Below are 25,181 nucleotides of genomic sequence, written 5' to 3' on the forward strand. Positions count from 1 at the left end.
AATAGTTTGTGGAAATATTTTCAAACTTTTTTTGAACTTCAGCAGTAATCAAACTTATTTCTCTGACTTAAGTAACATCAAAATGCCAGCAAATGGACCATTTTAATCAGTTTTATTGATTCATGCTTTCAGTTCTTATTCAGTTAAAAACAAGGCACATTAAATACATCCTCTTATTGCTCTATAAATGCATGCAGCTCATTCTGTATATCAAAAGTAATAAATAATGGCGATAAAACACCAAGACAGTTATAAAAATGACAACCCAGCCTCAAACATAGTATTTAACAGTCCCATCTAGAACAATAACCCGACACGATACATGAAAGTGCCACATATGAAAACATGCAGTGCGCACATCCGCTCCAGCACTGGGCTGTACTTGATAGTCTTTAAAAACACAGTAGGGCTTTTTTATTCCCCGAAAAGGGTTGACATAATGCAAAACAGTGCAAGTTAGAGCATCACTGACTTCAATATTATTACATTCATATGCCAAAAATCTTTACGAATACATAAAAAAGGAAATAAGATCAATCACCATCCTTACAGTATGTTTAGTAAAAGTCACAATGAAATTTTTGTTGTCGTACAAAAGACTAAGCTACATATTTTGGAAGAGACAAAGCTAGAAACAAAAACAGAATAGGAAGCATGCATACAATAGTAGAAATCCCAAAGTTACACTTAGTCTGAGTTGATAGAAAGCAAGAATATTCAAACAGCATGACTGGTATGAGGCAGACAACCTTGGCTTAACAAATAGTCCAGCATCATCACTAGCATTAGGACTACGGTGCGGGGCTATTTAAAGGAGCGTCCAGCTCTTCACCGCAGGTGGGGCTTCCTTCACCTGAATCCCCTTAAAGGCTCTCGAGAGAAATCCCTCGATGATAAAGACAGACTCTGCACACCCCATCCCGACTCCAACAGAATCATCTGGTATCACATTTGTACAAAAAAGAAAAGAAAAATTCTTTTGTGCTTGGAACAGGTTTTGAAGGGGCTTATCCCTCCGTTTTTTTTCCTCGTTTCTGAAATCAGGTAAAGAAGCTGTACAGGTTTAATTAAGAACTGACACACAAATGTGGGGGTGCTTTATTCACAGTAAAGACTTGGAACCAGCTCACTTCCAAGGCGAGTCTCTGGGATTGGTGAAGGAGCGTATGTTTTAGAATTAGCAGATTTTCAGCAAAAGCAGATACACTCAAGGGAAGCGAAGTGCGCTTTTCTTTGTCCTTAAGGGAACTTCATTCATAGCAAAGCATGCACAAACCAGGCCTGTTTTACAAATACAGCTCTGCCCCGGCCAGTCAGGCTGTAAAGCCGGTCCCTACTGTAATAGGTTCAGGGAGGGCACAAGTCCTCGCTATGTTGCTCTAACTAGAAGGAGAGAAAGAGAGAGAGCACAAATGTACTACTGTGTCATGGCACATCATCTGCGGTGGGTTAAAGGACAGCTGTTCTATCAAGTGTCACCAAGTTCTAAGCAGTAAAACTTATTGTCTTGATAGGAAAACACTAAACTACAAAGCCACATGCTTCTATTATTTCTTTTTTGAAAAGGCAGTGTAAAATGCTCACGCGTTGAAAGGAAAATGTTCACAGTGATACCTGGGAGCATCCTTTGCTCCATTTTAGGTTTTCCTTTAGGGTGTGGCAAGTCTAAACTTCATTTAAGAGCAAATGAATGTTTTGAAGTGGGGCGGGGGCTTAGGTGAGTGAATCTCCAGTGTTTATATTATGACAACCAGGCTCATACCCCACTTGAATGAGGCATAAAGATATCTTACAATGTTCACATAAATAGAAATAACAGCACAAAAGTGTTTTATGTACCAGTTCACAAAAGCTAAGATCTCAAGTCTGTAATTAAAACCCGCCACTAAATAAAGAGTTATATTTCCTATTACATACACGATCTGACCTTAGAAAATAAAAAAGCAGGTAGCTAACTTCACAAGGGGAAGTGCAGTCGATAAATATTCAGACGATTGGTTAAGATGCTAGTGAAGTACTGCCAAAGCACACCAAGCTGGCCCTTTAAATTCAATGCACTATTTGTTAAATTCAACGTAGATTTATTTTTGTTTTGTGTTTTGTGTCTCTACCGTGTGTACTGGGGGAAGGGTATTGTGTGGGTGTGGGCTCTGTGTGGTCCTGTTTCTTTTCTTTTTCTTTGTGGTCGAGAACTTTTCCACGGGGTACCAAAGAGAAAGGCTTTAAGCAACCCAAATGACCTTGAATACTGCAGTGTGGTGTCTTTTTACAAATAATTATAATTGGGATCCCTGGGTGGCGCAGCGGTTTGGCGCCTGCCTTTGGCCCAGGGCGCGATCCTGGAGACCCGGGATCGAATCCCACATCGGGCTCCCGGTGCATGGAGCCTGCTTCTCCCTCTGCCTGTGTCTCTGCCTCTCTCTCTCTCTGTAACTATCATGAATAAATAAAAAAAAAAAAAAAAAAAAAATTTACAAATAATTATAATTAAAGTTAACTGAAGTTTATTTCTATCCTCTTTTACCCTCAGTTTCAGATTACTCTCCCAAAATGATGCAATAAACTAAGCAAAATAGGCCATGTTTGACAACAGCACATGCTCCACAGTTTAGGATTTGGGGATTGAAAATTCTGCTATCGCATGTGGATATACAAACACAGATTTTTAATCCTTAACTTTATTACTACTGTAAAGATTTGAGAAATTTAGTCTCATCCCATTATATCCAGCTTGCCACTTAAATGCTGGTTTTAAAATAAGAAAAGCAAGGATCTTCCTGGCAACTGTAATAGTCAAAGAAAAACCAGCAGTGACTGGGGAAAAAAACCAAATTGCTGAGATGAAACTATCACTGTAACTCCCAGCAAATGTCAATGCTATCCTTATCTTACGCCTGTGATTCTGGAAGCTTTCAGAGTTTCTCTTTGAGACTCGCTCCTGTAACTCGATCTAAACTTTGTCTTCCCTCTCCAGTTTTGCCAGTCATACTCTGGATATAAATCCACACGATACTGTTTGGATGAGGAAGACAGACCATCTCAGGAAGAAGGAGCTGGGTGGGCTCCAGGCCTTCAAGAGGTCACTCCCTGCTCTATTTCTGTTAGGAACCAATCCAGTCTATGATCTTAATGTCCAGAGTTTTGTGCACGTCCAAAATTTTTTCCAGTTTCTTTTCAATTTCAGCCAAAATGTTGTCTCCAGGAGTGATTCAAAATAAAGGAAGAGACAAACAAAAAGGGAGTATGTCCAGGCTAACGGGTTACAAAATGGATGCAAAGCATTAAATCAGTGTGCATTGAAAGTGAGAAAAAAGATAAAATACACTCTTTAGAAGCTAGATTGAATGGCAAATACAAATAAAGGGTATATACATCAACGTCCTAAAGCTTTGGAATGTTTCCCAGTGTTAACAAAGGCAGCTATCTATCCATAGCCACTATTTTGGAGTGGTGTAAGTCATCTGGGTTGTTACATGATGATTTGTTGTTCCTACGTCTGTTGGCTGTGGATTTACTGCCCAGACTCACAATCCTCCACAACTTCGGTCCACTGGAATGGGGACTCTTCTGTCGAGGTTCTCTTCTGCAGTTTTCATTAGTATCGCAAGCCGGCTTCCAGACACCCTTCCTTTCTGAATAGCACTCATCAGCTTCAAGAGAAAAGAGGCAACAGAGTCAGAAGGCAGGCATGCGTCCTCGCCTTTCCTCACAGCATTTTAATGGTTACCTCTGCAGCAGGCAGATGCGATTAAGTGCTCCATCAAAACCCATCGCAGGCATTACAGCTCCAACGAGAAGAGTACAATTTTTAAACATTTCAAAAAAGGAGGGAAGGGGCAGGTATTTCACAGCTGCAAAAATTACATCTACCTATCTCTAGCAAATCAGCCTGCTTTAAAAATGCAAATCGAATGTACCACTTTTTGCCCCTTTCATGTGCTTAGGGCACATCTTTTTTTTTTTTTTTTTGAGCAACTCAAATATTGGATCTTTAATTTCATTTTAAAATCTTAAAAAGGAATCTCAGAGATTGAACAAAGACAAACCATGACCTATATTTAACTACTCTTTTTTTAGTGTTACTGTACTTGACAACTTCAAGTCCCTTAAATCCAAATTCCTTAAAGACTTTTTAAAGTAATTTACATTTAAGTCCTTGAAATGGACCCAGAGATCTACCTTAAGAATTAAAAGCACTCCACAGCCCAGATTTTAGTTAATTCATTTTTATCCAATGGATAAAATCAGAATTAGTCTTGAAATTACATGCAGTCAGCGGGCAAAGGCCTTTAATCTGGAAGGCACTTTGCAATTATGAGCACGGGGATTTCTTTTTTTTTCCTTCTCAAGTTGATGTGGTTTTAACTATTTGCTTTTCTTTATCTCACTTCCCCAATCTTTTTTATTTATTTATTTGAAAAAAACTGACTTAGTCGTTTGTCAGGAAAAACATGTATACATAATTCTCAAAACATTTTTAGGTTATACTCTTTTAGCCTGCAGAGATACATTTCTTAAAAATGGCTCTGAATAAGAGTCAGAGACATCTGCCAAGGGGCCGGATCAGAATTTCATGACCTTATTAAAAGCTGTTTCACAAGCCACCGCTTATTAGAGATGGACTTCTACATGCAGAGCGTCATTAGAGCCCAAACCTAAAAATAAAGTCATGTAATCATGCAATATCTGTAGTGAACCTTCCATGATGATTATTGAAAAAAAAAAACCTATCAATATTCGAAAAGGTGTTTAAATGGGATAAACATGGGGTCTTTAAGTTCAGAAAAGAAAAAGATTTTATTAAAAAAAAAAACCTGAAAAACATACTTTACCTCTGACAAATGGCGTAACATAAAGAATGCTGACATCTAAAGACAGAACAATTTATTGTTTTGTCTATGGTTCCATGAAGACCTTCTAAGTTTATCGGAGCTAACAAAACTGATAGACCTAGAGTTTTTTCTTGATCCATAAACATTATGTGATGGACTAGCCTTTAAAAATTCAGTTTTCTTTAAACATTACAAGTATCTTGAAACCATATTAGGAGAGGAAAAAAAACATCTGGGTGTGAATATATTTCGTGAGAAATACGGTCAGCATTTTTTTAAGTTGAAAATTACACTGTATATTTGTACTTAGTAGAAGCATGAATAGCCTCTTTCATTTAGAAGTGGACAAGAAATAATTATTTAAAAACTCTACAAGGAAAGCCTGCAGATGGTTTAAATTATTTTCTATGTGTTTAATTCTATTGCACTCAAGAAAATTACTTAAAAACCAAACCACATAGCATATCCATAAAATTAGATTCTTATTGTTTCTAAAACTCCAGATCTTTCTACCCTAAATGCTGTTGTTTATTTACAACACACATGAAATGAAGCATAAGCTATTTCTTTGAAGTTTTCTAAAATTCTGAGACAAACAATAAAATATTCTTGAGAAAGAACTAGTCAAAAAAATTAGAAACATGTATTAAATGGTTTCCAGTTCCCCAGCATATATTTTAAACTCCATTTCAAATGTGCACTTAGTTGAACAGTAAGCTAAAGAACTAAACATTCTTTTTTGTAATGCTGGACACAACCTGTGAAAATTTTCTGCATTTAGATTCAACAATGCTCTTATCTGCAGCTCATCTCCAGAGAGACAATTACCATTTCCTTTGCCTTGATATTGTTTGTTTAACTTGACACAGTGAAGAAAGGGCTGACATTGACCAAAATCCCCAGCATTAATTTATTTCATGTTCAGCATTCATCATTGCCAGGGTGCAAGCAAGACCTGGCATTCATTTGAAATACCTGCCCAAGAAGCACTGCAGAAAAAACCTGGCTGCTTGAAAACCAATGCATTCTTCACATGATCAGAGTCCTATAGACAGCCACAAATAACGTATGGGTTTATTAAATTTCTTTCTTTTAAGGAACTTTTAAGGAATGATGTGTAGCATCCAGTTTGAAGTTGGAATAACAAAATTTATTTCCTGCACAGTTACGATTAAACAATTGAGGCTTGGGAAAGTGGAACCCTGGAAATAGAAATGCTTGAATTATGAGATCTTGACCCCAAAATACAGGTTTTCTTTCTTTTGCTGTTCAGTTTGTTTATAATGTAAGAATATAATGACTACATTTCAGGGTTTCTAGTGAATATCTTCAAATCAATACTATTAGGTTTTTTTTTTAACTCCATAAAAAATTACTTTCCACTTTATAAATATGGTATTTGCCTCTTTGGAAGCAGGTAAAGAATGGTCTGCCAGTGGTATTCCATGGCATATTTCTCTAAAATGCATACTTCTTATTCAGCCCTTTAAGGTATAATTAACTTGGATTTAATCTAAATTGCCCAACACAAGACAGTCTCTTAGGAAAAAAAAAAGAAGGAAAGAAAGAAAAGAAGAACATGCACCATGTAGAGCCTGATTCTTGGGAGTGGACATAGGCAACCTTTGTCGGCTTCAAGCTTTCTTTTTTTTTTTTTTTTCCAGAATGAAATGACGACCCTGTGGACCTAAGAATCCATTCTCGAACAGCCATTCAGAGCCAAAAGATAAAAAGCAAATATACTTATTTCCTCTCACACAGCTCACCTGCAAAAACTCATTGAGTTCGACCTGTCCATTTTTGTTCAGATCTACTTCATTCAGAATTTCGTGTAGTGTATTCTCATCCATTTGGACGCCGATACTCTAAATAAAAGGAAAGCACAAAATCATGAGGCTTAATTAAACATGATGCATACCCTTTTATTAATGGTACCAACGTTTCAAAAATTACAAGAGAAGATTGCTTATAGAAAGCACCAATGAAAAAAATGATCTAATCGAGCTTTTACATTTTTCTGCTGGCAAAGATACTGAACCAAAAAAATATTACCTCTAATACACGCTGAACATCAACGATAGTAATAAAGCCCTTTTGGTCTGCATCAAACTTATGAAATCTCTTCTTGTACCTGAAACACAACATTGAACATTGGAAAAATATACCTAAGTAGGTCAAGTCAAAACAGAGAAACATGGAAACTTATGAGAAGTACCTGTCGATGTCTGAAGGCAGGAGGCTAATTTCAGAGCGATCTGTTAACTGTTCTGATCGAGATTTATAGCCCATTTCATAATACAGAAACTTCCTGGCTGTTTCAAGTTCCTCCTAAAACACAGGCACACACAAAGTTCAAAGATTTATGGAAAGAATTACTGATTTTTTTTCTTTCTCACTTTTCTGACCAACACTTTTTTTTTTTATTTCTTCCAGTTTCACTAAAGTATACTTTATATTCAATAAAATGTACCTATTTTAGATAATGCAGTTTGAGGTATACTCCACCACGACCAGGATAGAGAACATCTCCATCAGCCTAAGCAGCTTTCTCGGACCCTTTTGCAGTCGATCTGCTAGCCTCAGGCCATCACTGATCCACTTTCTGTCTCCTGAGTATTTCTGCCTTTTCTCATGTTTCACATAAAAGGGTCCACAGAGTATGTAGTATTTTTTGTGTTTGCTTTTGTGTAGCATAATAATTCTGAGATTCATTCACGTTGTTGCATGTTTTAATGTTTCGTTTCTTTTTCCTACAGAATATTCTCACCCAGTATCTTCTAACCAAATCTCCACAATCAAATCCTTGTGGTTCGGTGACAAAGCAATGAAAGGCAGTGAACAATTACTATACTGCAGCGCGCACAGTCACTGGCACGACATCATGGGATTAGCCACTCTGAAGATTTGTCACAGGGATGCTGAGAGTTGGGTGGAAGGTGCAGAGCCACGAGAAGAAACGAGCTCTCGGAAAGGTTACTCGGACACTTTCCCACTGTCCCCAGCCTCAGCAGAGAGTAGCTATTGTTGAGAGCACCGTCTTTCTTAGTTTTTCATGTTACTCTCCTGCTGGCTTACAGCTTACAAACTGTCTTTTTCTTTCCTTTCCCTTTTTGGAATTTTGTACTACATTTGCCCACCTTCTGTCTTCTGGTTCTGTTCTTATTTGCCACAATATTTTAAAGCTCAACAGTAGTTAAATAATCCCATCTGCAAATTCTCTGAGTACCCAGAGATATAATTTTTCTGGGCTGGCATATAAACTCATTTAGAGCAGCCTCCTATTTGAATATCTATTTCCTCTTACCAATATTTATTTTGCTCTTTTCACACTGAAAATCATCCTCCTTGCCAACAAAGAAAGAAATTTGGTATTAAACTCTGGGGTGAATTGTTCTCCCTTTTCTCCAGCATTCAAGAATATGGTGCCAGTCACTTTAAGCAATGATCTAGGTTAGGCTTGACATGCATTCTTTGCGATTTTTAAAATTTCTTTTTGGTGCTCTTCGCAATTTTTCCCAATCTTTAGCAAACTCCTGACATAATTTTATTCGTACATCCATGTTAGTCCTGGATACCCTTTCACTGTGGAGCACTTGTCTCCCCTCTGTTTTCAATGTGGTGTCTATTGGCTGGCTTTGTTTTGAGTCACAGTCCCCTTTCTCCGCTTGCTTGTAAGAATAAGTGAAAAGAATCAGTTTGGAAGGAATTTCTCTTTGTGGGCTTCTCTCAATCGACTTAAGGGGTCTTCTCTTCCAAGTCTCTCAAGGAAACGTATGCTTTATCTGAAGGTACAAAACCTGCCTCACCAAATGCTACGGCAGCATTTCCCAACACGCATCCTGAGAGGTCTCCCTCCCACCAGCCCTTCCAAAGAGAGAGACTTGGTCTGTCTCTGAATAAGTTCCCTTCTGGAAGCTGACATGGACATTCAAAAGGCGCCAAATCATCTGTGCTAAAGAAAATGGTTTCTTTCGCTTAACTCAGAATTTCCCGAACTCTTCTGTCTGTGTAGTGATCTTTTGATTTACACCCTGCAGAGCACAATTTGGCAATGTCCCATCTTCTAAATGTCTCCATCAACTCCTCTATCAATCCCCAGTCCCCCTAGCCAATGTCGTCTTCCCTAATCAGTCCTTCCAATGTGGTTGGATTTGATCTTGGGTGGCTGTTAGACTCTAAGTCTTCCTCTAAATTTTGAAAATAAGACACACATTTCAGAGGTATATATTGGTTGTAACCACTCAATTAGATTTCAAGATCCTTGAAACTATGAGCTATTTATTATTCCCCTGAAATGTTTGGTATAATGCTCAGTATACAAGTCACTCATTAAGTATTGACTGGTAAAAACAACCACAATTCATCTACAGAGAGTTATTTATCACCTTGTTCTGCTTTCACTTTTGCAGGTTAAATAATCCCAATGCTTTTAACCTTTTCTCAGAAGTCCAGCTTTCTAACCTTTAATTCTTTTTTTTTTTTCCTTCTCCTTTGTTCTCTCTAGACTCTCCACAGGTCTCATTAATACTATGGCTCAGATACTAGGTAATAACTTTAGGTCTTTTATTTCTCTTACTTTGTTGAGGGGGAAGGGGGAATATTTCTGAGCACACATCTCTACTCATAAAACTTGAACTGAATGAAGTTAAATCTAGTTTCCTCAGGAGGGCCAAACACAGCCAGTTTACAGAAATTTTCTCCCTCCTTCCTACCTCCTACAGCCTGAATTCCTGGCACAAACTATCTTCCTGCATATTCAAATCTTTCCAAACATAATTTTTACAGGAACACATTATCTTCAATCTTTCTATATGGTAAAAAAAAAAAAAATGATTGGCATCAGCAAAGGAGCAAGTTTCATTCTTATGTCACCTTTGTATGGAGCTTTAGTCAATCAAATCAAAACTCAACACTCGAAGAGCCACGACCAGTCCTCCCAATGCAGAGGCACAGTGCAAGGTGGGGAAAGCATATGCCCTGAGATCAGAGTTCCTGGTTTTAGTCCCAGTTCCACAATTTACTGGATGTATGAACTCTGACTGGACTTAATCCCTGAGCTTGTGTTCTCAACTATAAATTGGGAGTGAAGGTTATCCCTGACAGACCTGTGGTCAGGTTAAGGAGCTCTTTAGCCAGTGACTTCTGCTATCAGTACACTATAAACATTGCATTAAAATTACTATAGGAAAATTTTTTAAATGTAGGGCTATGGTTTTACCCCTGAAGACCCTGACTCTGATAGTCTAAAGTCAAGCCTCAAAAATCTGTTCCTTTCCCTACATTTCCAGGTGACTCTGATACCTAACCACCTTTGGGAACCTACACCAGAATGAGAATGCTTTAAGGACAGCATCTAGGTCCAATTCTTCCTTACACCTTCCACATATGACACAGATGTTCAGTTACACTCATCAACAGTTATTTATTCAGGGCCTACCATGGCTGACAGTGAGGTTATAGAAACAAAGCAGATCATGTCCTCTCCTTTGGAAAGCTTATTTCCTGGATGAGAGGCAGATAACAAACAAACAAACCACCAAAAACATGGTATATGGGAATAGATACCAAAAAGAAAAATGAAGTAGGGAGAAGGATAGAAAATGACATCAAGATGGGTAGGTGGTGCTCTTTCATTCAAACCAGGTAAGGAAGGCCCTTTTTTTTTTTTTTTTTTTACGATTTTATTTATTTATTTGACACAGAGAAAGAGAGAAAGCTACAAGCAGGGGAAGCAGCAGAAGGAGCAGGAGAAGCAGGGAAACCCAATGTGGGACTCTGTCCCAGGACCCCAGCATCATGACCTGAGCTGAAGGCAAATGCTCAGCCAACTGAGCCATCCAGGTGCCTCAAGGAAGGCCTCTTTATAGTAGAGACCAGTAGGAAGAGAAGGGTTGGCCACAAGCATATCTAGGAAAGAACGTTCCAGGCAGAGAAATCCGCAGGGCTTAAATAAGGAAAAGCAACTCAACTCATGGGGAGTGAATGAATGGGAAGTCCAGAGAGATCAGAGAGGTGGTGGCCATATCAGGAAGACCTTGTAAATCACTGTAATGAGTTTGGCTTTACATGGAGTAAAAGAGAGCGTGCTTCAGCAAAGAAACTGTTAATTCTCAGTCCTCATCCTACTGGTCTATTATCATTTGATGCAGTAGATTGCTTTTCTTTTCTTGAAATATTTTCTTCCTTTCCTTCTAGGCCACAACTCTCTCTTTAGTGTTTTTACACTTTCTCGAACCTCACTAGCTATTACTTTCCTTTTTTCAGGGAGGCTTCCTTACCTACCCAACTTTTAGACTCTGGAGAGATCCAGGGCTGTGTCTGAACAACTTGCTGTTATCTAACTACACAAACTCCCTAGATGAGCTCATCCAGCGTGATGGCTTAAATACCAACTCAAATGTATATCTTTAGTTCAGACCTCCCCTCTGAACTTCATGTGGACTGACATATACAATGATCTGGCTGAGGTTTTAATAGAATCATTTAAGTTGTTAAAGTAAGAACCCTGTTTCGTGGGAGGGAAGCTTTTATAATAAACCATGAAAGAAATGCTGGTAGCTGGAAACAGGGTGATAGCAGCTGTACGTGTTAAGAAGGGGGCTGAACTCAAGCTATTATTTGGAGAGAAATATGATACAGTTTGCTGATGGATCAGATCAAGTATGATACTAAGATTTAGGTCTAAAGAACCAAAAGGTGGAATTGCTATTTTTTATATGGATTGGTTAGTAGTGGTGGTGGTGGTGGTGGTGGTGGTGGTGGTGGTGGTGGTTGTTTGGGGGAGGTGGGGGGAGACCCAAAAGAGATGGTGTTGTGGACTGAACTTTTCCACCCAAAATCCATATGTTGAAGTCCCTAACCACCAATGTGATGGTATTTGGAGATGAGGCTTTGGGGAGGTAATTAGGTTTAGGCATGTTTTGAGAATGGGGTCCCCTTTCCCCCTCTCTCTATTCCATGTGAGGACACAGCAGGAAGACAGCTCTCTGAAAGCCAGGAAGAGCACTCTTGCCAGAAACCAACCATTCTGGCACTCTAATCTCAAGCTTCTAGCCTCTGGAATTGAGAGAAATAAATGCCTGTTGTTTAAGTCACCTAATCTGTGGTATTCTCTAATAGCAGCCTGAGTAGATTAAGGCAAATAGTGTTCCAGAAAGTAGTTCGAGAAGGAGGGAGGAATCAACTGTGTCAATGCCACTAACTCCTAACTCCAAGGAGGACCAAGAACTGACAAGTATATTGAGCAACGGGGAAGTCAATGGTGAGCGTGATTGGAGATACTACAGCGAAGTGGTAAAAATGAGCTTAAATGGAATGGGTTCAGGAAAGACAAGGAGGGGTGAGGGAAGGGGAGTAGGAACTGAACCAATGAGCACAGAAAGTATTTTTTTGTATAAACACAGGAAAATGTCTCTGCATATTATGGTTTGGTTTAATTAAAAATCACAATAACCTTCTATTTCTTACAAGCCCAGGGCTGTACATGTAGGCATCTGAGCATCATTGGCTTTCTTTTTTCAATTTGGATATAAATATAAAATTCCAAATGACACAAATCAATAAGCATTTAGAGGTCAGGCAATAAAACCACTATTTCCTACCAAAGGCAAATTTGCGGAAGTGTGAATTTCACTACTGAATACGTCCTAAAAGTGAAAACCAGAAAAGGTTCTACCCACAATCATTATTATCCTACTTTTTCAGGAATTATGACCACAAATTTAAGAGTATTTTTCTATAAGGGATTTTCCAGAAACAACCAAAAAATTTTGAAGCCAGAATATCTTTTCCGTTTCCTAAGACCTAGTAAGATTAAACACACCCCCCAACACAGAAACTGGCAAGAAATCTAAAGTTCCCACTGAAAAACTATGCTAGCCTTTACTACCAGACCAAGACATGGCCTGTTTATAATAGAAACTGTGGTTTTAAAGACTTCTTTACGATACCTCTTTTTTTTTTTTTTTTTAAAGATTTTATTTGAAAGAGAGAGAGTACAAGAGAGAGAGGGAGAAGTAGGGTCCCCTGGTCATGAGGGAGCCTGATGCAGGGTTGCATCCCAGGACCCTGAGGTCATGACCTGAGCCAAAGGCAGATGCTTAACCAACTGAGCCACCCAGGTGCCCCACAATACCTCTTTTTTATAATCATCCCAATTCAGCTCTTTGGCCATCAGTTCAACAATCCTGGGTAGGGCTTCCTCTGCTGCCTGGACGTTTAGGAAGGCCAGGCGAGTACGCCGTGAAATCATATCCACTGCTGTGCAGGCATACTCCTTAATCCCATATTTCACCTGAGTTTAAATTAAAACAAAATCATTAGTGTAGGCCTTTTCTTATAAAGAAGAAATAAAATTTCACTTAAAAAATTCACACTTTAGGAAAAGCGACATTGTTCTTTATACACTCTGGTTCTCTAGTAGGCATGAGACAAATAATGACATCATACAAGTTCCCTGTCTGCCTGCCAAAGGAGGTTTATAAATTGGGACAAGATGGAAAAGAGCTGATGTCTTCTTCCTCCGTTGACCCTGGCACAAACATGCAAACCGCATCTCATTTACCATCCACAGTAATCACTTACCTCTTTGCTTATATATAATATGGATGTTAATTTACATAGCCAAGTAGGCAAAGAACAAGTATGAAAAAGTATGATCTCATCTCTTTAAGCTGTCCAGAGTTTTCTGTCTCAGAGTGCCCAGATGACAGAAGGCTTGCAGTCAATCAACAAGCAAATGCTTATTGGACACTCGTGCTTTAAAGTACAATGAATCATAAATAAATATAAAGCATGATCTCTGGCTTCACACTGAGAAACCAAGCTTCAATCTTTGGGAAGTTAAGTGCCAAATCAAGATATGTCATCAGCCAGCACGTGAGTGCTAGCAAATAGAAAAGTTACAAATTCACAAAAGAGGCAAACAACTGTGAAGTCACAAGACTTGGGACACCTCTGTGGAGGAGGAAGAAATACATATTTTCTATTAATATCATTACCATTGTCAGTATCACTTCAGAATTAACATTTAAACTTGTAAATGAAGGGAGGTCGGTTGGGCAGACACTTTGCTAAACATTTTGGCTGGCAAATGGGCATTAAAACATAGCTACATGTAATTTTTAAAGAAGGTGGGATAAGTGAACAGGTAGGTGAACAGCATCCCATGGCAGACAGGAAATTCCCACGTAGCCATTCACATACCTCTGCTTCAATGTATGGGAATTCTGACACAAGACGCACTCCAACGATGGGCCACCTTTTGCCAGTTACACTTGCCATTTTGGCCACCTCAAAAGCCTTGTCACCATAGGTGGCGGCAAGATGCTGCGCCACCTAGGAAAACAAAATTGTATTAGGCAGGTACTTTGAATATCAATACCTTTTAGGCAGGAAGCAAAAAATGCACATGCTTGTCCTGTCAGTTTTTCACAGCCCGTAACTAATAGTTCCAGGAGGGTATTAGATTTTGATTTTGTGGGAGGAAACCACTTGGGCTCTGAATGCTTAGGCCAGCACTAACTCTGCCACGCATGTATCACTGTATCCGTGACTGATGAAGCTTCGGCTTCACTCTGCTCCCAATATCATTTCTGAAGAACAGCCCTCCTTACGCTCGCGGCAGAAAGAATGTGGGATGATGCTCTGTCTGCGGAGAACAAACCAAACCAACCCCAGACTTTAAAATAGAAACTAGTGTGTGCATTGCTTTTTAGGCAACTGAAGAAAAGTATGATCAGCTTTTTTTCCTGAGTTCATTTCCACAGCATGCAGACAGAAAGGAACCCAGCAAAAAGGAAATTCTAAACCAGGGAGGCCTCCTGGTTGCCAACTCTGTTAGTGGCAATAGTGAGATGAGGTGAAGAGTAGGATGACGCACACCCACCTCACTTTCAAGCCCATAATCCTGGACAAGCCTAATGTAGAGGGTGGGGCTCCAATCCTTCCCCCCTTGCAGGAAGAGCCCAACTGTTCTGCTTGGTCCTGCTTTCAGATTGTGAGTCTTGATGGCAGCATTTATGGTGTCTTCTGCCATAGATCGATACGTTGTCCACTTTCCACCTACAAATAATTGATAAATAATTCACTAGGTAACTACCCCTTATTTTCCTTATAATTACCCACTTGCCAACTTATTCATAACAAAATTCACCTGTTGCTTACAATAAGTATGGTGAAGCAACGTGTAAGACTTAACTTGGAATCATAAAAAAACCTCCCCGTTCATTAGCACCAAGAGCGATTCTGGTGTGACAGTTTATCTCAAGTCCTGTCTAAAGCACACCCAAAACACAAGGTAATATCCCATACCTGCTATAGTGATGAGGCCACTCTCACTGATATCCACAACATGATTTCGGGAGATGGACTGAGTGTCTGCAGACTTAGGATCTGTAACAAGGGGACGAATACCACTCCATGCTGCCAGGACGTCCCCTCTTCTCACTGCCCAGAGTCAATGGTAAGGGTTAAGAGATTACCAAAGGTATCTCAACAAAACTATGAAACAGCTAATAAGCAGGAGAGAATTCAATAAAAGGAACACATCAATATGCACTTTGAAAGAGAGACGAAGCCCTTAAATATAACAATGAAGGGAGTGGGTAAGTACCACAAAAACGTATTCTATTGCAAAGATAATCTCCACCAAAAAAAAAGCAAATAACCTGAAAATCACAGACACTGATTCCTACCAAAAGAGGAAACAAAAGAAACACAAGTTAGCAGCCTTCAGCTGGAAGGATCTGGAATAGCTGAAAGGAACAACAACAAAGTAGAAACAAAACAAAGACAAACCAATAGATGTGTGACTTGTTATATTTCCTCCTAAAATATATCTAGCTAGCTCATCTCAGGTAAGACAAAGGTTCTTACTACGCAAACAAGCCTGAAACAGGATATTTTCTCCCCTCATCAATGCTACCTTCTTTTTGAGCATTTATTGTAGGCCTAAGCTTGTCAAAGCACTTGACATACACATTTCAACTCATTTAATCTCACAATGATGTACAGCATCAGTTACTACTATTCTCACCACAGAAATGAGGAAAAATAAAAAAAAAAAAACTCGAGAAAGTTTAATCAACTAGCCCAAAGCAAACATCTTATAAATGGTAGAAGAGCATCAGAACCAATTCTTTCTCGTTATAAAGATCATATTCTTAACCACTAAATGTATGCTCTTTCAACTATTGACAATATCTTTTTTTTTCTCTCACCCCATTATCTTTGTAGCTGCCAGGAAAGTAGGCATACTGGCTCCTCCCAGTTTAGGGACACCACATTTCTATTATAGTGTATGGAAGGTCTTTGAATATTCAAGATCCCATGAAATTCCTCTTATACCCTCTGTCAGAATACAATTACCTCTCTATACCAAGATTTTATGGAGTTTATAATAGAATTAGACAGTTTTGCATAGCACTCATTACTGACCTAAAAATGGCTAAGGAGAATAGACTAGTTCAGGGTGTACCAAAAGGGGCAAGGGCAAGACCCAAGGGCAGTTTTAAGAATCTACTCTTCTTCTTCTTTTTTTTTTTTTTTTAAGATTTTATTTATTTATTTGAGAGAGAGAAAGAGATAGCAACAAAGCTAGTGAGAAAGAGCACAAGCAGGGAGGCGAGGGAGAAGTAGACTCCCCACTGAGCAGGGAGCCCGATTTGGGGCTCGATCCCAGGACCCTGCCATGACCCAAGCTGAAGGCAGACGCTAAACCAACCGAGCCACTCACACACACCCAGAATCTATTTTTTATCTAGGTCAGATTCAGGAATGGCTTAGCCCTTCCCTTCTCCACTCTCCACAACAAAAATCTGACTACACATACCAACCCAAGAACTGCCAAATGATGTAGACAATGAGGAGGTGGATGCTTACCTGGTCCTCCTGCACTTACTTTCATAGACCAGTTAATCTCTCCCTGGATAAGAGAGAAGTAAGTGCAAGTTTGCTTTGACCATGACATGGGATCAGGTGTTACCTCCTGCATCTTATTCCCAGCCAGGACCCTCACGGATGAAAAGTTGACTGTCTTTAAAACATCAAGACAATGGGAAAGCTGGATTGCAGAAGGATAAGCTCAAAGTGGATTAAAGATTTATACATAAAAGCTAAAACTAGAAAACATTTAGAAAAAAATATAGGGGAAAATCTACATGACATTGGGTCTGGCAGTGATTCCTTGTATATGATATCAAAGGCACAGACTACAAAAGAAAAAAAGATGAAATGCACTTCTCAAAATTAAAAACTTTTGTGCATCAAAACACATTACCAGCAGAATGAAAAGGCAACCCATGTAATAGGAAAAAATATTTGTAAATTATATCTCTGACAAGGAGTTAGAACCCAGAATACTAAGAACTCTTGAAACGCAATAACTAAAAAAGACAACCTGATTGAAAAATGGGCAAAGGATTTTAAAAGATACTCTCCAAAGAAGATATGCAAATGGCCTATAAGCAAATAAAATAATGTTCAATATCATTAACCATTAAAAAATGCAAATGAAAACCACAATGAGATACACCTTCATATCCATTAGGATGACTATTAAAAAAAGTTAAAAAGCAGAAAATAGCAAATGTTGGTGAGGATGTGGAAAAATTGGGATAGCCTTGTGTGCTGCTAATGGGAAAGTAAAATGATGCAGCCACTATGGATAAGTGTATGGCAGTTCTCCAAAAAAATTCAATGCAGGATTACCATATTATCTAGCAATGACAATTCTGGGTACACACACAAGCCCCAAAGAATTGAAAGCATGGAAAATTTGTACATCCCCATGTTCATAGCAGCATCACTCATAACAATCAAAATATGGAAGTAACCCAAGTGACCACCAATAGATGAATGGATAAACAACATGTGGCATATACATAAAATGGAATATCATTCAGCTTTGAAAAATAAGGAAATTTTGACACATGCTACCTTGAAGACATTAATTCATTCACAAAAGGACAAATTTTGTATGGTTCCACTTATATGTATACCTAGAGTAGATACATTCATAGAGACAGTAAGCATAGTGATTGCCAGGGTGTAGGGGGGTTGGGTATGGGAGGTTAGTGTTTAATGGGTGCAGAGTTGGGGAGGATAAAAAAGATCTGGAGATGGATAGTGGTTATTGTTGCACAAAAATATGAATATATGTAATGCTACAGAGCTGTACACTTAAACATGGTTAAAATGACAAAATGATAAAAATTCTAATTTTAAAAGAATCAAGACAAAAGGAAAAATTAACATATTTCAAGTCTCAGAAAATTAAGGAAATATTTTACATATCATACATAACTATCAGGACCCTTACCAGCCCGTACCATGCCTAGATTTAGTTCAAATTAAAAGATCTCATTCAGGGGAGCAGTTTTGTGAGTAGAGGAGAGTGTGGGTTTCAGATCCCCTCAATCTTTGGTAGTGTGCCCTTGTACAGTGAATCCCCTATATTTCCACACAGAACCACCTGAAAAGTATCTAGAAAATATCTGGCAGACTCTATGGAAAGAGTCACAAAGACTCCTTGAAATGACTGGAATAGTCCAAAAAAAATTTTTTTTAGGTGCCTAACCAAGCACAGGGGAGAGACCCTCAAAACAAATTATACTGAATGACAGATAATGCCTCCATCTTGATCTCAAATGAAAAAAAAAAAAAAAAAGATTTCTGATAAAGATAATTTTATCTAAGGTAAATTCAGCATATTTTAATATAGCTCCTTGAGGGCCACAATCTTAGCCAGAATACACGTGTACAGTGGTGTTCAATCAAATCCAGATCTAAACACTGCCTCAGAAACAAAGGGAAAGGAAACATCATAAGCTGGTGCAGATAGCCGAAGGCTTCCAGTCTTGTTAACTAGAGACCTAAGGGAGTTTCAATGCTGAGTTTCCATTTCTAAACCTGCTCCTCTGATATGTGTATTCTCTTAATTAGGTTTAATCCTGATAGTTTCCATGGGATGAGGGTTACTTCTAGTTTCATGCAATTCCACAAAAGTCTTGTGAAACGTCAACACAAATCATGCAATGTTTTAATCTTCACAAAAAACCTAACTAGGAAATTACCACTATTTTCCATTAGAGTTCAAATAGCCCTCTGAGTCAAAAATAAAACTTAGCCAACCACATAGAACGTCATTGTGGTCACCACAAAGTCTGCAGAGTGTGTCTGTGAAATTCCTTAGGTAGCCACATTGATCAGGAATTTGGCTTCAACTCTTAAAGCCCGCTGACTGATTTTAAAATTATTTGATGGAAAATTAGACTCTCTAGAGGAAATCTGAAGCATATGCAAATAGTTTCTGTGGCAAATGCTTTACCTTTTCTGGTATAACAGGCAGAAAAACACATCTGCAAAACTGTGCTGTCTAAAACAAAAAGACCAAACTAAAATATTTGAGGTTTCCATTCATAGAAGAATATTCAAATAAAACATTATGTATACTGATATCATTTTCGCTCCTTACTCTTGAAATTGATACTCAAAAAAAGAAAACCCTACCGAGAAGAGTTTATAATGTGTTAGAAACCTTAATTTATTTTATATTTTAGCATTCAGCTCGTCAACCCCAGAATGGTGTCAGATTAATGCTGGAATTAAATTTATTTAAAAAGATACATGTCAGGATAGTCAAATTCTAAATCATATTTAAAATTTGAATCAGTCTTTATGGGCTGCAGGAGTTTTGTATTATTAAACCAGAGGGGGTTGGATCAGGTTACCTATTAGTTTTCTCACAACCTTAAGATTTAAAGATTTTTGTGGATTCTTCAAAATGCTATTTCCTACTGAGGGATGAAGTGCTTGTACCTCTCCACCACTGGAATTAAGTAATGACGGGTCAGGGCCATAGGCATAATCTATGTCCATAGGGCAGAGCAGAGCTAAACACATAAAACATGAATTCTAACCTCTTGTATAAAAGACAGCAACTAACTGAACTAACATGTTTCCCTCCTTATCACCTATTCACCCACAGTGGAAACCTTGCACACTGTTAAACAAACCCTAATTAAAGTTCTTTGAAGAAAGAGATTCAAAAGCAGTAGACAGAAGAGAGAATCGTTAAATTATCTTTTAATTCTGCCTGAAACTGCTGCAGCCACATGGGCTGGTAATAACCCGACGATGAAGCCAACTTGGAGGGTGAAAGAGTGAAGAGAAATAAGGACCGTGTACCTTAGACATTGTAGAATCACTGAATTTATCACTTGTTGAGTGTCCTTAAATCTGGAGGGTGTTTTTTTTTTTTTACAAGATAATACACTTATTTTACATAACAAAAAATACAAATTCAATGACTCTCTAAAAGAGTATTTCCTTCTGTAAAAGTGTCCATAAAAGCACCTAGATTTCCTAGAGCAGCACTGTTGCCTAGACTTTTCTGCAGTGCTGCAAACACTGTCTCCACACTCTCTGATTCACTTGCCACGAGTGGCACGTGCCTATTAAGCACTTGAAATGTGGTTCATGTGACTGAGGAACTGAATTTCAAATTTTATTTTAATTTTAACTAATTAAAAATTAAATAGCCACACGATATGCACATGCACAGGCTACGATATTACCCAAGTCAGCTTTAGAATAAAAATCCCCAAGTAATAGATCTTACACTTGTCCTGGTAGATCATGAAGCTGGGTACTCCCACCATGGCCCCCTTCCCCACATCTCTAAGCATCCTTCTAGTGAAACTTCACTGTATTTCCTTTGCTCATGAGAGTACAATCTGCTATAATAGCATGCTTTCCCCCCAGATACCAACTGTCCTAACATGTTCCATATTTATCACTTTGAAGTGTCTTCCTCTCCCACTAATCTCATGAGTTCAAAGAAACAAAGATATTTTTACTAAATTCAGTACTCAGAAACACTAAATTAAATACTAACTTTTACTAACTTAATACTAAAGTCTTTCCTAAACTAAGTACTACCCTCAAGTTCTTATCCAGAAATCATTTCTGTCATTCAGGTTGTAGCCAAGAGTAGGTAGTGGACATCATCTACTTTAAATTCTCCAAAGTATAACATGTGTGAAGAAAATCACTCAAGTCAAGGCTTTTATGCTTCAGAGCTCAAAAATTCATCTTGATCTTTCTGGTTCTCTTACTGCTGAGATAGCTAAACCAGATTTCATTACTGTCTCATTTCTCTCATCATGTTCGAAGTGTTTAGCAATGTCAGCTCTAATACCTCTCAACACCCCAAATACTACATTAAGGAGGGGTCATGTATAGTGATCAATTAATATTAAGTAGCATATTAAAACATTCTCTAAACTTTTTTGTATCAAACAAGAAGAACAGTTGGCATTATAAAATCAAGAGCAATAATATTTAGGCCTCTGAGCCAATATCCCAGGCTTTATATAAATTATCTAATGATGATATATTTAAACAATTGGATATTCTCTTTTAACATAAATAATTGCTTTAATAAAACAAGAGGACAAGAAACAACACTACTTTGGGAGCTGAGAAAAGTCCTCAATAAACACCATTTATTAGAACGACTCACCCAGATGGCACCCGGTTGACTGTTCAAGTGCCAAATGCCCAGATGTTAAAAAACCCAAGTGAGCACCTCCACAGTGTGTAAAAGTACTTGGCAATATTTTCAAAAAGATGGTCCTTTTACCATTATGTTTAAGGACTATTTTTATTGTGATCACAATAAATAACTCATTCAGGTTTTAGTGTATGTAATATATAAAGAGTAAAATATAAATAATAAAGTTGAATGGACATTTTTTACAGCTGGTTGAAAAGACTAAGTGCTGGGTAATTGTTTCAAACTATAATGAATATTTTATTCTTAAAACCTTGGCAAGACAAGTGTTTGTTTTAAAAATTAATAGAAAATGAAGCCCACAGGAAGTGACAATTAAGAGCTAAATGTGCAGTTTTGCTTCACATGAGTTATTTAGCCATACGTTTTGGGGTGTTCTTTCTCATGTTTGCCACTTTCAAAAAAAATCAATAAAAAGCATGTGAAAATATCTAAATGAACACAGGGGAAATAGTGTCAGAAATCAATACTTCTCTACCAGCATGTTTAACCTGCTGAAATGAAGTGTTAATCACAGAAATAAGATACCATATTACATTTATAAACTAATGAAACTAGAAAAAGCAAAGCGTGTGACACTATAATTAAACAGCTGGAAGACATCCAAGCCTGTGTAAGTTGATAACCCTGGTACAATCTCTGGCAGTGAAAAGGCAGGTCTGCAGTGAGTTGATATGGCCAGCTCGGTTGTTAATTGAATAACAGGCAATCTATAAACACTACTAATTGCATATGTGAAAACCTGTGTACAACTCAAGACGCTGCCTAGAGAAGCACTCCAGAAAAACTACATGGATAAAGCACTCGGCAAATCTTCTGTCTCTCTCAATCCCTTTAAGTCCTAGCTTAGTTTCACCACTGCATCCTTCTGATTAACCTCTATACAGCAGACTTAATGATACATTTTTCAAAAGATCATTTTTCTTCCTAACCTGATACACATGACACAACTATCAATTACCCATTTCAGAAAAGAACAAACAAGTAATCTAGAAAATTCAGCCTGTGAATGGAAAGCTTTCTAAATCGTAAAAGAAGACATGGTCTTATTCCCAACAGGCAAAATGCTTTTCAGAATTGTTCCGGTGCATTTTGCAGAAGTGTGGCAGCTGCTGAGAACAGCGTGGAGTGTTAAGATTTGACACTTTTTTTTCTTCCTTAAGGATATAGCCATTTGAGGAGGTTCAAAAACTGTTGTCAGAATTTTACTTATTCATCCACTTAATAAATCCTTTTAAAATGATTATGTCAACCCTGGTGAATGTAAAACATTTCCAAACTCTTGCTCTAGGACCTAAACAAACTTTATTTTTTAAAACCTGTACAGAAGACTGCTAGGCCCCAGGGATTAGTTATCAGATATGAAACCTCCTCTAGTTTAACATTCAAATCCAATAAGGCCAGTCCAGAGAGAGCAAAGGTCATTATCATTCTGCAAGTGTCTAGCAGCTTCCAGGAAATGAATTGAGAGACTTAATCCACTCCCTGGTGGATATAATATCACACCATAAAACCTGGAACTACCAGTCAGAGTACTGTGTGGTACTTAGAAGCACAAGTATTGCAGCTAGACTGACTCATCCTCATCATGGCTCATCATCATGGCTTCAACACCAACAAAATATGGCCAAGAAGCTTAAAGTCATGGGGTTTCAGTGTCTATAAAGTGGGAACTTCAAAATATACCTGGTAAGTTTATCACGAGAATCCAAAGAGATAATATAGGCAATATGCTCAGTAGAGTGTCTAGCCTAAAAAGTGCTCAGTTAATTGTAGACTTAAAAAAAAAAAGCATGTATTACCCATCAGAGACAAATGGAAAGATTAAAAGATGTGCAGCACCAGCCTACAGTCAAAGAACTGAGGAGGGCCTGGGCTGAGTTTCTCTCTACACCTCACCACCATAGTGGAAAAGAAATTGAGTTACGCCAAAATTCCTTGGGAAAAAATATTAATTTAAACGTCTCCACTTTAAGATATAGACATAGAGTAGCAAACTGCATCCTCTTCCAAGGCTAAGGGTAACTCCCTTCAAATATGAAGCCTTTGGTCAATCAGAAAAACAAATGACACACACACACACACGCACAAAAACCAACCTATAAGGAAACATTGTTAGTTAATTGCTTTAAAAAGAACAAGTTAGTAAGTAGAAAACATGTGATAGATGGTGTGCACAGGGAAATTAATGAAGTATATGAAAGAGCTGTCATCTCTGCTTTTACCCCAGATATTTGCTACGCAGAGAACTCTTATTTTTTTAAGATTTTATTTATTATTTGTTAGAGAGAGAGAGCACACAAGCGGGGGGGGGGGGGGGGGCAGGACAGAGGGAGAGGGAGAAGCAGGCTCCAGGGAGCCCAACGTGGTGCTCCACCACCAGGACCCTGGGATCATAATCTGAGCAGAAGGCAGGCACCCAATCGACTGAGCCACCCAGGCACCCTACTACCCAGAGAATTCTTAATCTCAAGAGTCCTCGCACTACTAGGAGAAAGGCCTGACTTACAGTGTTTAGATATCAATTTCAGCCACTTTTACCCCAAACTGGCCAAAAAACTGTCAGTTTTACCAACCAACCTAACTACCAAAAGGGATGTTAATTGACAAGACTTTTATAGACCAACCGAGTCCCCATAGGTATTGCTAGGTCTTCTCTGCTTTCACAGGCAGAATAAAAGTGAGGAAGGCGTGTGGGCTTCAGTCTCTACAGCAGCCAAGGCTCAGTTCACCGGTGGAAATCCCCACCTACGACATGGGCACAGCGGCCTTTTGGAACCTACACCTGTTTCCAGCACATCCAGCCTCTCAGCACATATAAGAATCAGATTTCTCATCTTACTGCATTTGAACTTTAAGATTTTGGAAACTGTCAACATAGAGCTCTCTGCTCTCAAATTAATTTTATTTCTTGCTCCAACAATCTAAACTTCCTGCTCGCAGGGCCTGATATAAACCCACTTTTAACAAATATCATACGCAGGCAAATGTGAAATGAGGCAGGATTTATTAACAATAATCAATACACTAAAATACAATCATATCCAGATGAAACTCCTCCTAGATATTGAAAGGAAAAAAAAAGTATCTAGCTAAAATTGCATTGCATTTTGAGTATTTAAATATGGATATTAAATAAGGCATGACCATTTCCCAAATAACCATGAGTGTATGCATGTGAGAGACAGTATAAACATTAGCTACACAGAACTCAGGTCACATGTAGTCAATACATTTGTACCATTAATGTACACACCCAAAGAGACTTTACTCAAAATGAAATTACATCCATTACTTGAAATCAGAAGAAGCTAAAACTATATAATATGGATCATTCAACTAAACTAGGAGAGTCTCCTGAACCATTTTTTTTAAATGCAGTTTGTTTTGTTTGTTTGCAAATGTGTGATCACAAGATGACAAAAAAATCCTTTAGGGAAGAAGGATTCATAGATTTTAGTGAGTCACATCAAGAAGAAAATTGTGTCTCTGCATGTCCTCCACTCAAGCCAAAATTATAGAAGATTCCTGATATAAATAGATGAAGACTATTTTTCAAAAATCTTAAAATTTCTATCTTAATATAGAAAGATTTTCAAACTGCTACCAGCATCCAAAACCCCAAAAGTACCTATTACTAATTCTTTTTAATTCAAAATAATAATGAGTGGCATACCAGATAGACAACAAGCTTGGTTAGCTAAATACAGAATCCTTACCCTCAAGGAGCGCCAAGTGAGACTATAGCTTAGACTCTTACCTACAATACAACGTGA

General features: G+C 38.2%; 1 protein-coding gene across 7 annotated transcripts in view; it reads right to left on the minus strand.

Moving 5' to 3' along the window:
* Window positions 1–3,310: 3,310 nt before the first annotated feature.
* Window positions 3,311–25,181, minus strand: part of GPD2 (glycerol-3-phosphate dehydrogenase 2) — a 137,994-nt gene continuing 116,123 nt past the window's right edge. For all 7 annotated transcript variants that reach the window (XM_077883474.1, XM_077883475.1, XM_077883472.1 and 4 more), the window contains 8 exons: window positions 15,144–15,278; window positions 14,719–14,894; window positions 14,037–14,168; window positions 12,967–13,125; window positions 7,048–7,160; window positions 6,885–6,963; window positions 6,599–6,697; window positions 3,311–3,650 (listed from right to left, as the gene is read on the minus strand). In XM_077883474.1, the coding sequence (XP_077739600.1) occupies window positions 3,525–3,650; window positions 6,599–6,697; window positions 6,885–6,963; window positions 7,048–7,160; window positions 12,967–13,125; window positions 14,037–14,168; window positions 14,719–14,894; window positions 15,144–15,278 (1,019 nt within the window). In that variant the 3' untranslated portion in view covers window positions 3,311–3,524. The remainder of the gene's footprint in view (window positions 3,651–6,598; window positions 6,698–6,884; window positions 6,964–7,047; window positions 7,161–12,966; window positions 13,126–14,036; window positions 14,169–14,718; window positions 14,895–15,143; window positions 15,279–25,181) is intronic.

The sequence above is a fragment of the Canis aureus genome, chromosome 34, assembly GCF_053574225.1.
Source record: "Canis aureus isolate CA01 chromosome 34, VMU_Caureus_v.1.0, whole genome shotgun sequence".
Taxonomy (NCBI): domain Eukaryota; kingdom Metazoa; phylum Chordata; class Mammalia; order Carnivora; family Canidae; genus Canis; species Canis aureus.